General features: G+C 53.0%; 4 protein-coding genes across 4 annotated transcripts; 3 read left to right on the top strand and 1 right to left on the bottom strand.

The window, feature by feature from the left end:
- Positions 1-763: 763 nt before the first annotated feature.
- On the top strand, positions 764-2,927 carry J4E87_006872 (uncharacterized protein; the record flags this gene model as incomplete). The annotated part of the gene is made up of 7 exons (XM_049378473.1): positions 764-974; positions 1,038-1,259; positions 1,311-1,488; positions 1,540-1,730; positions 1,782-2,151; positions 2,207-2,279; positions 2,337-2,927. The coding sequence occupies 7 exons, from the start codon at positions 764-766 to the stop codon at positions 2,925-2,927; spliced, it is 1,836 nt and encodes a 611-aa protein (XP_049231866.1).
- A 4,515-nt stretch (positions 2,928-7,442) lies between these two features.
- On the bottom strand, positions 7,443-8,045 carry J4E87_006871 (uncharacterized protein; the record flags this gene model as incomplete). Its single annotated transcript, XM_049378472.1, has 4 exons — positions 7,443-7,634; positions 7,684-7,814; positions 7,911-7,979; positions 8,036-8,045. The coding sequence occupies 4 exons, from the start codon at positions 8,043-8,045 to the stop codon at positions 7,443-7,445; spliced, it is 402 nt and encodes a 133-aa protein (XP_049231865.1).
- A 399-nt stretch (positions 8,046-8,444) lies between these two features.
- Positions 8,445-9,468, top strand: J4E87_006870 (uncharacterized protein; the record flags this gene model as incomplete). The annotated part of the gene is made up of 4 exons (XM_049378471.1): positions 8,445-8,522; positions 8,574-8,591; positions 8,641-8,789; positions 8,844-9,468. 4 exons carry the CDS (start codon positions 8,445-8,447, stop codon positions 9,466-9,468), a joined length of 870 nt encoding a protein of 289 aa, XP_049231864.1.
- A 1,166-nt stretch (positions 9,469-10,634) lies between these two features.
- RAS1_1 (Ras GTPase) lies at positions 10,635-11,429 on the top strand (the record flags this gene model as incomplete). Its single annotated transcript, XM_049378470.1, has 4 exons — positions 10,635-10,646; positions 10,699-10,813; positions 10,867-11,142; positions 11,194-11,429. The coding sequence occupies 4 exons, from the start codon at positions 10,635-10,637 to the stop codon at positions 11,427-11,429; spliced, it is 639 nt and encodes a 212-aa protein (XP_049231863.1).
- Positions 11,430-14,070: the final 2,641 nt, after the last annotated feature.

The following is a 14,070-nucleotide window of genomic DNA, read 5'->3' as shown; positions in this document are numbered from 1 at the left end:
CTTGGCGCTTGAACAAGGACACCGCGACCAGTCCACACCTTTCTTTCAGGATGGTAGTAGTTATGCCGATGGTTTCCTTAACACCTACTTCCTTGCGTCTTAAGATCCAATGATACATATCCGAACGCGTCGTTCATTGACAGACTACCTTCCGCTCAATCAGACCACCGCGACGAAGGCTTCGTTACGCCCAGGAGCAATAGTAAGACATGATGGAAGCTCACTCCCGAGGTCACTTGGGCATTATCCATCGGAGTAGATCTTCAGGATAAGGGTTGCCACATTGCTTGATGAGGAAGGTCGCGATGTAGGGTATGTCAAGATATTGTCAGATCTTGGACGTTCGACCGTCTTGGTTTACTACCAGGTGGCCAACAACCCCCTCATATCTCATGTTGCTTTTCATTGGGTGCTATCTGCTTGGCCTGGTATCGAAATGCCTGCCAAGATCAGGTCGCAAACGTTCAAGAACGGCGCAGCCGTTAGCATCGCTCGGCGCCAACCGCTTATCCGAGATACCCAGAAATCCAAGAACGTAGAATGGAATTCGAGCGAGTACCGAGCGCCTTGCACAGACAGTTATCTCTGGGCGATCAGGGTACCGGAAAGATTGTCTGGTGCCGAGAACGTTGTGAATGGTAATACAGTGCCACGACTTTGCTGAATGAGGCAGCTCGCAATCCGAAGGAAGATGCCATGGAGATTTATATAACCCAGCGAGTTGGCCGAAGTGTTTGAGAAAAAAACGTCCTCACCAGCCGCCATGTCTACAGGGGCAAATCTCGAGATTGTTGACGCCGCATTGGCGAATGCACCTCGTCTTCACAACGACACACGGGGCAGTGCGAGCTTGGAGAAGCATGACAAGTTTGTGTCAACTTCCGAGAGCCTTATTGGCCCCAATGGCGAGCAATACCCTACCGAAGAAGACTGGGGAAAGCTTCGTCGTGTGTATGGTAAAGTCAATTGGATGAGTACGCACATCTTTTCTACAAAGTCTCCATGTACCATGCGCTGACGTACCAACCCGCTACTAGTCTATATCATCGGTGTTGTAGAAATGTGTGAGCGTTTTGCTTACTACGGAACGACCGCCGTCTTTGTCAACTTCATTCAGAGAGACCTCCCCACGTCAGGGCCCTTCCCTGAAGCCGGTGCCGCCGGCGACGGTCAACCAGGAGCCCTTGGAATGGGCCAGCGTGCTAGTACAGGCCTTGTTCAATTCAACTCATTCTTCTCGTACATCATGCCGCTAGTTGGTAAGCGTAATCTCTGTTTCCGCGCAAGAATTGTACTAATCTTCTCACTAGGCGGTTGGGTTGCTGACGAATACTGGGGCAAATTCAAGACGATTTACTTCGCAATTGCCGTTGCTACACTTGGTCATATCTTAATCATAATTGCCGCGATCCCTCAGGTCATGGGACCAAATCCCGAAGGAGCTCTTGCCTCGTTCATTCTGGGCCTCATTCTATTTGGCACCGGTGTGTAAGTGTCTCCGCACGGAACGCACTAAATCCATATGCTAACCACTTGCAGGGGCTTCTTCAAATGCTGCATCTCTCCGCTCATTGCAGAACAATATGAGGCCAGTCATCCGCGAGCTTTCATTCGTACCGAGCCCAATGGTGAACGGGTTATAGTTGACCCTGGCATCACATACTCTCGAGTATACATGCGTTACTACCTTCTGATCAATGTTGGTGCGCTGGTCGGCCAAGTCTCTATGGGTAAGCAATATTCGATAAACCGTGCGATATGGTAGCTAACGTCCATTATAGTATATGCCGAGAAATACGTCGGCTTCTGGCTCTCCTTCACGTTACCAACTATTCTCTTTGCGCTTTGCCCGCTTCTGATGGTCACCCTCAGCAAGCACTACGTCAAGAAACCCCCACAGGGTGATGTGCTGGTCAAGTCCATGCGAACGTATGGGTTGGTTCTGAAAGGGCGCTTCTCGCTCAATCCCGTGCGTACGTGGAAGAACCTCTCTGATCCGAATATCTGGGACGCTGCAAAACCAAGCAAAGTCGCCAACAAGCCAGTATGGATGACTTTCGATGACGCGTGGGTGGACGAAGTTCGACGTGGCATCAAGGCCTGTCAAGTGTTCTTCTGGTTGCCCATCTTTTGGCTGCCTTATGGTCAAATGTGAGTATCGTTGGTACCTTCGATGCACATAAGACAAGCGCTGACCGTCTTCAAGGACCAGTAACCTGGTTTCGCAGGCGTCCACCATGAAGCTCAATGGTGTACCAAACGATGTGGTACATAACCTGGTATGTTCTTAACACCTAAATACACGATAGAAGAAGTCTAACGCGAATTGCTCATAGAATCCATTCACGCTCCTGATCTGCATTCCGATATTCGACAAATTTATCTACCCGAGGCTTGCTCACATGGGGATCAACTTCACACCTCTGAAGAAGATCCAAGCTGGTTTCGTCTGCGCTATGCTTTCCATGGTGGTTGCAGCAGTCATCCAACACTTCATCTACCAGAAATCGCCTTGCGGAGAGTTCCCAACAGACTGCGATCAGCCCCCGGATCTCTCAGTGTGGACCCAGGTTCCTGCATACATTCTCATCGCATTCTCGGAGATCTTCGCCAGCATTACGGGACTTGAATACGCGTTCTCCAAAGCACCAAAGAACATGCGATCTTTGGTGACTGGCATGTTTTGGTTCACGCACGCTTTCTCGTCTGCCATCGCTCAGGCCTTCGTGCCATTGGCCGGTGATCCATTGCTCGTGTGGCTGTACATGAGCATTGCCATTCTTACGTTCCTTGGCTGGGTCGGCTTTGCCTGGACTTTCCGCAGCTTGGACCGAGAGAATGACCAACTTGACAAACTCCCTGAAGGTGGCTTCCAATCCAACGCCGAGTACACCGCGGCGAAGACTGAGAATGTGGAAAGGGCTTGATCTCAAGAGCATCACTTACTGTTCGATATTCAAGATCTCTGCTGGACTATTACATAGCTTGTGGAATGGTAAAGGACAGTTTCACACCCCATGTGCGACTTTTTATGACTTGATGTGAAGCTCAAAGCCAGGCCTGCAGCCTACATCAACATACAAGCATGCAAAGTAGATGACCTAACGTTAGTGTAGGCGCTAGACCTGTTCAACCCTTTTCTGGTATGAAGTGGAAGCAGCGGCCATGACTGAATATGATGAGGCAACATCCGATAACATTTGCTCCGCGGAGGCTACCCAGGTTTCCGACACCGTCACAACCGCGCACGCGTCTACCAGAGGTGAGCAGTCTTTTGCGACCATCGCAATACTCTATCGTCAGAAGATCAATGATTCACCTTAAGATGGAGGAAAGGGTGCTCACGAGCTGACGAAGTCATTCTCAAAACGACTGTTGTTCACCTTCTCGCGCGCACATCACATAAAGCAGTAGCCGCCTTTATCGGTCGGTTCTTGCAAAGCGCAGTTCATGCAAACACCAATATTACAAAGCCCAGTCCCATTCATACAATCGTGCTTTGAAAGAAACAATCGCGGCATGAACAGTTATTCCCGATGACATACGTCAGGTCTATCGCCTCTTTAGGCAAAGCGCTGCCTCGGGGAGCATGGGCGACGCTAAATCCAAGGCTCTAGCCATGAACACATCAAAAGTTCTCCAGCGAAAACCCACTTTCGCATCTCCCGTCACAAGCATTCGAAGAAGCCCCAGTTTAAAAAGCATAGCGTTTTGCTTATGTGTCGGAGGCTTTCCTGCCCTTTCCGATGATGGCTCGCGGGCGTCACGTCACGGAGATAAAGCCCGTGGCGGTTTTCTCAAGCTCCTAAAAGGTTGCGAAACGGTCTTCTGATTAGACCCTATAATCTTTTTTAGCTACATTTTTGTTTCCTTCCTATTATGGCGTTCTTTTTACAGTACAGAGCTCTTCGGCGGCATGTGAAGGAAGAATTGCAACGCGTAGCTGAAGTCTCAGACCCACTGACTGCTCGTACTGCACGCTCGCCCGACGAGGCACATGGGTCGGGGGATTCAGCGTTGCCAAAGGAGCTGGAAAAAGGTGAACCGTTCACTCGGATTCCAGGCATCACGCTGAGAGAAGATGGTAACAACGAGCTGTATTACCAGGTTGATTGGAGCGGGCCCGATGACCAACACAACCCAAAGCAATTCTCAACCCTACACCGTATTGGTGCGACGTTACTCGTATGCCTTGTCGCTTTCGTTGCGACTCTTGCATCTTCTATCGACTCTGCAGTTCTCACCAGAGCGTCTGCTGAGTTTGGGGTTTCGGAGGTAGCGGAGTCGTTGGCTACTGCACTCTTTTTGGTAGGCTTTGGCTTCGGGGCTCTTTTGCTGAGGTAAGTTGGACGAACGAATCGCATGTAGACTATAAACTGACATCGTATCTTCACATTTTTAGCCCGCTCTCGGAGCTCCTCGGACGATACCCAGTCTATCTTGGTTCGCTCCTCGTCTTCGCGTGCTGGACTCTAGGATCCGCTTTAGCCCCGAATTTTGGCGCCCAAATTACCTTCAGATTCCTAGCTGGATTTTCTGCTAGTACTCCTCTCACGGTTGCGGGCGGCTCTGTGGGGGATCTATGGAGTCCAGTGGAAAAGACATTCGCCTTTCCACTATTCGCGATACCCGCATTCGGCGGACCAGTCTTGGGTGAGTCTTTCGTTTCCAACCCGCTTCTTCAGCCTCACTGACCACACATGAAAACAGGTCCAGTGATAGGTGCATACATTGGCTACGAGCAGGATGTCAGCTGGAGATGGACCGAGTGGATAACATTGATCTTGATCGGAGTAACTTTCACGCTGATACTGCTCTTCAAAAGGGAATCATTCGCACCGCGGCTCTTGCACTATAAAGCACATCATTTCCGGAAGTTTACGGGGAACAATCGTTTCCTCACTGCAACAGAAGCATCGCATGGCTCTATCGGCGACCTCATATCCAGATCTTTTCTTCGACCGTTTCTTCTCTGCACACAGCCAATCGTCGTAGCTTTTACTGTTTACTTGATGATTGTCTACATCATATTGTTCACGTTCTTGGATGGGTATGTGACTTTTAGAGATCGTGAAACGGCAGTCGCGAAGAGCACCGCTAACGTTCTTGCAGCTACCCTTACATCTTTGCGGAAACTTTCGACATCAATGAGGGGCTATCCAACATCTGCTTCGTTGGTTTATTCGTCGGCATAGCTCTTTCCGCGCTTCTTGTTCCAGTAGCATACCGCAGAACCGTGCGACAACTCGAGAAAGATGGAGACGATGGATCCGGCAAAGCTATACACCGCGAGTCAAGATTGTTTTTTGCCATGATTGGAGCACCTACACTGCCTATTGGTCTCTTCTGGATGGGGTGGACTGACTATGTAAGTATACGCTATGCCTGTCTCTCACTCTCTATGCAGACGTCTAACCAGCCTTAGGCTTCGGTGTCGATATGGTCGCCTCTAGCGGCGTCGTTGCTCGTTGGCTTCAGCAACATTTGCATCTTCATGTCCGCGTACATGTACATCATCGACAGCTACGAAGCATATGCAGCATCGGCCTTGACGTTTGTGGCGCTGGTCCGATATATTGCAGCTGGTGGGATGACTGTTGTTGGTATTCCAATGTACAGGAACTTGGGGACTCATTGGACTTTGACTCTGCTTGGTATCATCAGTGTCGTAGCACTGCCAATTCCCTACGTACTTTATCGCTTCGGGCCAAGCCTCCGAAAACGCAGCAAGTGGGCAGTACAATAAGGCTCATGTGGTGCGCAAGATGATGATTCTTGTGTCAAATCTAGACGTGAGAGCACGCGCGGTCTTGAGCAAGAGCAGGTTTCTGAACAGGCATGTTTTGCTGCTCAGTCTCACAGAGTTCTTCGGGTAGACGTGATGGTTTGGGTGATGAGAGGTCATGGCTCGATATCAAGCGAGCTCGGATGAAGAGGCCTTACTGCTGGCGTCGCGTTGTTCCGGCGAAGGATGATCGACATCAGCTCGAATATGATATGTTTCAGACATACAAGTCTTCGTGATTACTGTGCGCACATGCCCTTCCAGGACCTGCGCATGGCACGCTCGGTACTATGACACGCTTCCAGAAGCGATACTAGTCCAATTCCAGAACAGACGCGTCGTGATCTTGCGACGCGACTGATGACGTATCTTCGATGCAACACAGAGACGAGCTTGTCACCAGCTGCTCGCAAAGCAAAGACGGTGACAGCGTCGGGTGAAGCGACCACTGATCTTACAACACGCTCGTGGAGGAAGCTGCAGAATCGTAATCTTCCCACCCGTATGCCGAGTGAAATCTATACCGTCGATTTATACCGCGCAGTATGAGGTGGAGGCTGGCCAACGCCCGTGCCATCGTTGCCGACATACTTGCAGAGAACGCAACAGTGACATGATGTTCTCCCGCAAACGTCGCGTTGTAAGTCGTAGGCGCGTTGACTCGAGGAACAGGCCGCTTTAGTTGGGTGCTCATATCGCTTCGAACACAATCTCCTGAACCCAGTCCTCACGATCCTCAGAGCCCAACGCGCGTGCAGTATCCTCCCGTGCGCGCAAAGTCTTCTCCAACATATCATGAGATAATTTACCGAGCCAAACTTTCGCTGCCGATCCCTACGACTTGCAGCAGTTTTTCCGTTTCCCATATTTCAACGTTTTGATGTTGCAGGGTTCGGTACGAAGCGCTGTATACGGCGCAAGCGACAGACCAAGACGTCTCCACAAAAGTCGGGGGCAGGGGGCACACTTGTCAACATCCCTACAAACGAGAACGTGCCGCAATCATACATATGAAGGTTGAAAAAGGGTCAGCGTACCTTCCCCATGCAGACATTGCAGCGTGGTGTGCACATCGGAGATTTTCTTTTGCCGTTGTTGGTCTTCTGCCGTGGTTGAGCTTGGTGGGGGTCCACATGTAATTTTGTAGGAAGATGGGGGCGCCGACCAATCGTAGTGCCTCGTGTGGCGTGAAAGGATTTGGACACGGCCGGTACAGATAGACGATAGGTGTTACAAATTGGTGAGGGTCCGACGATGCGATAACAGGCTTGCGCCTAGACTTGGGCACACACTCTGCATTTGCTCGATGCTGCTTTAAGCAGATATCGCATCTATCTGAAAGCGACGTTGTGACTATGCGAGTGTTAGCTGTGACGCAGCAACATCGTGATCGTTCAAGATCGCCCGAAACGGCTACCACACGTGTTATGACACTGTAGGTGAAAAACGGAAGCAAGAAATGAGCGCAGGTATCTCCAGTCGGCATGTACGAACAAGGACTAATACCAAGCATTGCTAGTGTGAACCGAACACGGTGCGGTATCTGGTGCGGATACGAGATCGTGGTGGTATTGTCCTCATAGTCGGTGTAGTCAAACGGCGCGCGCTTATGTGTCGTGCTATACCCTCTCTCATCGCATCGTCATCTCGTACTGTTTTACTTCTGCTCCTTCAACTTGTCTTCAATCTCCTCCAAATCCTCGGCACTGTCGATCTCGATGATGCGGTTCACCTCACTTGTGTTCCGCATGAGCTCTTTTGCGCCGGCGTACAGCATCTTCACCTCGCTGTTGCATGTGATGGGCAGGTAGTATAGCATGACGTATGGTACCGATAACCGTCCCGAGTCCTATCAAGTCTCAGCTTCCCTTGCGATGTGTATGGTGGGTGCGGCGTACGAGGGTCAACGGGTAGCTCAAGAGCACAAATCGCGGTGCGTGGTCTGGGAGCTCATCGGCGAGACTCTGTACGTCGGTGTAGACCTCATCGTCCGACTGGCGTACTTCGAGCGTCTTCTTATCGATTTCGTCTGGCGCGCATGGGCGTCAGCGCCATTGTAGAGGGCAGGGCCGCGGCTGGCTGTGGCAGGAACGACTGCGGCAAAAGCAGACCTAGGTATACGAACAGATAACGGCCTGGGGGTCTTTGGCGCGCGAGGTGCCCAGGCGGAACTTGCGTAGCTTGGACTTGGTCTCTTCAGAGAAGGTGTATAGTCGTGCCTCGGAAGACTAGGCCGAAGTATTAGCGGACGACCCGGCATGACGCGCGTAGCAGCGAAGTGATGGCGGCACTTGCCATGATTTCGCACGATGCAGCAGACCTAGGTTGGCAGCGGGCGTTTGAGGATGGTCGGGGGTGGTGTAGGGCTGAGGAAGTCTGCCGGGCGGGATACGTTCGTCAGCGGGGTCCTTGGGCGGGGGTTCCTGAGGTCGCGGATGGCGCTAGCTAATGCACTACCGTCAAGTCGATACACCCTCACCTTTCTAGAAGGCTTTTCTTCTCATGCAACTAGCTACTCATATCCTCTAACCCCCTGAGTTACTCGTCTTGATCCATGTTCGGACGACTGAATCAGGTTGCCAGGCACTTGTCTCGTCCTATCCCCAACTTTGCTCATCGTTCTGCCGCCTCGTTCCGTCCATCGATAACGTCATCAGTCATGGCTTCGACACAACAGAAGAGTTTGATTCACACAGCGGGTTGTTTGATCATTGGCGATGAAGTCCTTGGAGGCAAGGTATGTATGTGGGAATCGATTGAGATTTCTGGCAGCTGACGTGAAACATAGACAGTCGACACGAACTCGGTAGACTATGCCGCATCAACGGCGTGGTACCTCGACTAATGTCACACAGGCCTACTTCGCCAAGTTCTGCTTCTCACTGGGCATCAACCTGCGCCGCATCGAAGTCATTGCTGACGACGAAGGCGAGATCATCGAAGCCGTCCAACGCATGTCGAAGAATTACGACATGGTTGTGACGAGCGGCGGAATTGGTCCCACGTGAGTGCAGCGTGTTCGCTACACCACGCAGCCGCTGAGCTAATGGGCGTCTAGTCACGACGACATCACGTACCAGTCGATAGCGAAGGCTTTCGGCTTGCCGTTGAAGTTACACGATGCAGCATTCCAGCGCATGAAGCGCCTGTCGAAGCCGCACAAGTCTCAGCCCGACTTTGACTGGAACGTTGAGTCTCCAGCGCTTAAAGCCAAGAAACGCATGGTGGAGCTGCCTATCGATGATTCTAAATCAGATGAAGATCAAGTGGTTTTTGTCAGCGAGTCGCTTTGGGTTCCCGTTAGCGTTGTGAACGGTAACATCCATATTTTGCCCGGGGTGCCTAGATTGTTTGAAGCGATGCTGGACGGGCTGAAGCCCCGCATCCTGCCTAGGCTGACAGATCCGGAGGGCAAAGGCGTGCTGCGGATCCTCATCTCGACTCCGATGGCTGAGAGTGCCGTTGCTGGATATCTGACCGAGCTCGCAGCCAAGGCAGAGCCGAAGGGGGTCAAGGTGGGAAGCTACCCAAGGTGGGGAAAGGACCACAACACGGTAACGCTAGTCGGACGCGACCGCGAGTTCATGGAAAGTTTGGTGCCTGAGGTAGAAAAGGCGGTTCAGGGGAGGCGCGTAGCGGTTGAAGGCGAGGACGACGCTGACACGTCTGACAAGGACTCGTAGAGGGTGAGCCGCGGGAGTAGTGCCGCAGCGACAGTGTATATATTGAGTGTCTAGACGCAGGGACTTTTGGTGAAAATAGAATGCCTGTGAAGATGATGTTGGGACTAGACGACGGCTAGGGTGCTTCTCGAAGATTTGTCGAAGCAGCTGTGCCGTGGCCACGCTGGACCCTGGTAGAGGCTAGATGGAGGTGAGGATTCAGACAGAGTCGGTCACCGTGGTGCTCGGGGCGATGGTCGCGGATGGTGGCAGAGGGTACCCGCCGACCCCGCCTGGGAGGGTTCCGTGTGGGCGTGGCATGAGGGTTCCGGGCATGGGCATCAGTGTGCTTCACGGCCAGCACCCGCATATTCGGGCAGTCACATGCACGGGAGACATGCAAACGCGAAAGCGACGCGGTGTGCGGCTAGACAGCCAACGTCTTTTGCGGCCGCCTCCCCCTTCGCATCACGTCGAACCATCCCTTGCGCACAGTAGTGGTTCGTGGGCAGCGTCCGTGCATGTGGGCGTCGGCGCTGGGATCGCATGGAAGCGTCGGAGGCGCGCGCCCATGCAGTGCGCTGCAGACATGTGCCGCCGCTTTAGGGTGCCTTTGTTTTGGCAGGGCAGCGGAAGGGCAGCGGACGTGGGTAGGCGTGCGCGCAGAGGCATGCAGCAGCAAATAGCAGGCGCTGCAGGCGGTGCAGCCAAACGCCTTGCAGCCCATCTCGCGCGTGCAGCACTCTGGGCTGGTGTGGTGGAGCGGCGGCGGGCGTCCTTTTTGGTTGGCAGGGCTAGCAGGCTAGCGCTCTGGCCGCGCGCGCGCCCATGTCCTAGTCAGCGAAGTCAGCGTAGCGCAGCCCATGTTCCTTCAAAGCCCCAGACGGAGCTAGAGGGTCGTTTTTGCTACCGAGATCATCCTGCTCGTCTCTCCCGTCCTCCTCTACCGCGACGACTCTCCTGGCCATCTCCCTCGCTGCTGATAATCCGGCCACGACCTCACCATCACCGCCCGTCACAGCCCCGATACGCCTGTCGCATCGCCACCACTCCCGCCGCCCGTGACCGCCGCCCCTACAGCCTCCTTCTCTTCTCTTCTGCTCTGCTCTACTCTACTAGACCTATACCCTATACCCTAATTCATCGCCCGCGACCTGTAACCGTCCGGCACCTCCCTCACATTCACAATGGCATCAAAGGTAGGCGCCCAGCACCGCCCGCGCCGCACGCGCCCCTGCTAACCCGCGCCAGTTTCTCCGAGAATACAAGCTGGTAGTCGTCGGCGGCGGTGGAGTCGGAAAGTCGTGTTTGACTATCCAGCTGATCCAGAGCCACTTCGTAGACGAGTACGACCCGACCATCGAGGGTGAGCAATTACGATCCGCCGCGTCATGCGCAAAAGCAAGCTAACAGCGCCAGACTCGTACCGCAAGCAGTGCGTCATCGACGACGAGGTTGCGCTGCTCGATGTGCTCGACACAGCCGGCCAGGAGGAGTACTCAGCCATGCGCGAGCAGTACATGCGCACAGGAGAGGGCTTCCTGCTCGTCTACTCGATAACCGACAGGCAGAGCTTCGAGGAGATCATGACATTCCAGCAACAGATCCTGAGAGTAAAGGACAAGGACTACTTCCCCATGATCGTCGTTGGCAACAAGTGCGATCTCGACGGCGAGAGGCAGGTCTCGACACAAGGTACGTTTGCATCCCATCCCTGACCACCTGCACGTGCTGACCCTTGCACAGAGGGCCAGACTTTGGCGCGCAACTTTGGCTGCAAATTCATCGAGACATCGGCCAAATCCCGCATCAACGTTGACAACGCCTTCTACGACATCGTACGCGAGATCCGCAGATACAACAAGGAAATGTCATCCTACACAGGTGCCCCTGGCTCAAACGGAAATGGCCCCACAAAGCAGACATTTGACACCGATGACCAGGCCGAGAAGAAGGGCTGCTGTGGATGCACAGTCATGTAAGGAGATGGAAGCCATGATTCTTGTTGTGGAGAGATACCTACACCGCTGGGTTCGGTCGACCGCCCTGGCCATTGGCGGTGCTGCTTGGGCCAGCAGAAGAAAACACGCGATGCTACTGTTACGTACTGTCAGCTCACCTTCGCCTACGAAGGCCTGTCGTTCAAACACCTCTTCTTTTCGATACTGTCACTTAGGGTTCGCATTACGGGCTAACGGATTCACGTCTGCTGGATGCGCCTCCGAACACCCTACTTCTACTACTGGTATCGACTCCGTCTTTCTTATCTGGTGGCGCTCTTCGTGTTCGCGTTCATCTATCTAGACCGATTTCTTTATGGCATTTTGATCGGTACACTGTATTCCCTCCTGTCGGCATGCCATGCGAGGCACCATGCAGCACGCTTCGGGGAGTCAAAAGATTTCATTATTTTTTTGACAGCTTTTAGGGTCGTTTAACTTTACCTACCTTCTATGAACATAATTCATCTCTACTCGCATCACCACTCAGCCTCGTCTTCTGCTCACCACACTTCCCGTTCGCTACAGCATGGCGGCAAAATACAACCCTCATGCACGTCTTGACGTGCTGTCGCACCCCGCACGAACACCTTTGATCCAGATTGCCAGCTCACGTTGCATGGCGACTGCTGCTGGCGGTGCATTCACATCCCTCGGCGACCAGCGGCGATGCAATCGCAGTGATCATCCGCTTGGAGCCACAAGCGCGTGGTGTTTCGACTCGCGAGCCTTGCCCGGGCGTCGCCATTGGATGTAGATTATCACAGAGATGGCGCTATCCCTGCACGGCCGTTTCAGGGCCTACACCCCGACTGAAAGAGGGGAAGTCGATCAGGAGAGAGGCAAGTGGGCATCGGCAATGCACACGCGTGTCTCAAAAGCGACGCGATAGCGACTGGATTAGGGCCGACTGACCCAGGGAGCTTTTCTCCGGACGAACACCAAAACTTGCAGATCGCCATGATTTCGTGAAACACTAGGTTGGGGCTGCTTCCCAGAACCCGATGCGCCGTTCTTGCCGCATCCGCAACACGTGTGGCACGTGCCCAGTACGTCAACTCAACCTCCACGTCCTGGAGATCGGTTCGCTTCACTTGACCACTTTGCGGTCCTTCTTGACAAATATTTTCTCTCTTGTCCAACTGCAATCAAGGCGCGGCCCGACAATGTGGATATTCAGCAATTATTTACACCCGCCGCTGTTTAGGCTATTCCCAAAGTGTCCCCAAACGGGAAGTACGCCCTGCCCGCGTCGGCACGGATGATGACCTTGTTCGGCCAGTTCGCTGTATACCAGTTCGGCTGCAGCTTCACTCGCTGCTATATGCACCTAAGCGTTCCAACGCCGTTGCATGCGCCTTGTTGCGGGTGGAAAGCCACTCATGTGGCCACTTCATTATCCCTGTAGTACGCTGATCTTCGAAGCAAACACCCAACCCACGGCTTTCGCTATACGTTTGGGAAAACTGTTCGTTCGACGGATAGTGATTGATTGTCAGTAGACGAGCTGTGGAGTGCCTCGGGCCCTAGGTTCATACATCTCTTTCCCCATCCGTGCGCAAACTGCATGGCGGATGATCGATATCGGGATGCCCACAATAGCTCGCTTATGCACAGGTTCCAATGAATGTCTCCTTTCGTAGTTCACACGGAGCTGGACCATGTAAGCAGAGATCAGGCTGGACTCCATCTCATTATGGCGGCTACGAGCTATGTCGCGTATCAATCACCAAGCTTGGGCCAGAGATGTGAAGGCAATTGAGATCATGTAAAAAAGAGCCCATGATGGCTCTACACCATTTGCATCGGAAAATAGCAAGCTCTTGCTCCTACCCTGAACTTCAGTATGATCAGACTTGTGTAATTTGTATCGCCAGTAATTGGAGCCTCGGGTATATTGCGAACCTCCCACAACACAGCCTGCTCTCAAAATGTCTATCACGGAATCTCCACCAACACGGCCTCACTGCAGCCAAATCTCAAAATAAGGCTGTCGGTCCACGCGCGCTGAACTATCGTTACCGGCCCGTACCTGCACACATGTTCCCATGTGGCAGCTCCCGCAGACCGGCCCTGCAACCTTAGCTAATAATGCGACAGCATGACGCGCAGCTGATGCAACTGTAAAAGGTACGCCGAGGAGGTGAGCGTCTTACATACATATATCGCACAGATCGGCACTCAGCGGAGGGATCTAGACCCTGACGTTAGCGGATTGACAGGCCTAGTGCGGGAACCACATTGAACGTCCCGTACATCACAACTTCCCCGCCATGAACGCGATGAAAGAGCTTGAAAAGGTCGACGCAGTCGGTCTACTAAGTCTACAGCCGGAATGCACTTGATATACATCTTCACAATGCACCACATCAACATTCCATCCGTGGTGCTGCGTGACTCGGACCCCCCAGCGCTACTACCAAGTGCTTTGTCTTCATCGTCGATTCCACACCAGTCGACACCCCAGCTTCGGACCTGATTGGAACGGCATCATGTAGAGCCGTCGCTTCACGACCCAAACTCACGATCCTCGATCTCACACTTTGGTATCGAGATCCAAAGTCCCTGGTTTATTGCTGCTTCTGGCAATTGCCGCTCCAGAGCGTGGATTGCAGGTCAAAAC

The sequence above is a fragment of the Alternaria ethzedia genome (genome assembly GCF_023757985.1).
Source record: "Alternaria ethzedia strain BMP 0044 chromosome Unknown scaffold_17, whole genome shotgun sequence".
Lineage (NCBI taxonomy): Eukaryota > Fungi > Ascomycota > Dothideomycetes > Pleosporales > Pleosporaceae > Alternaria > Alternaria ethzedia.
Note: the sequence above shows the minus strand (reverse complement) of the source record. Positions and strands in the feature narration are given on the sequence as shown.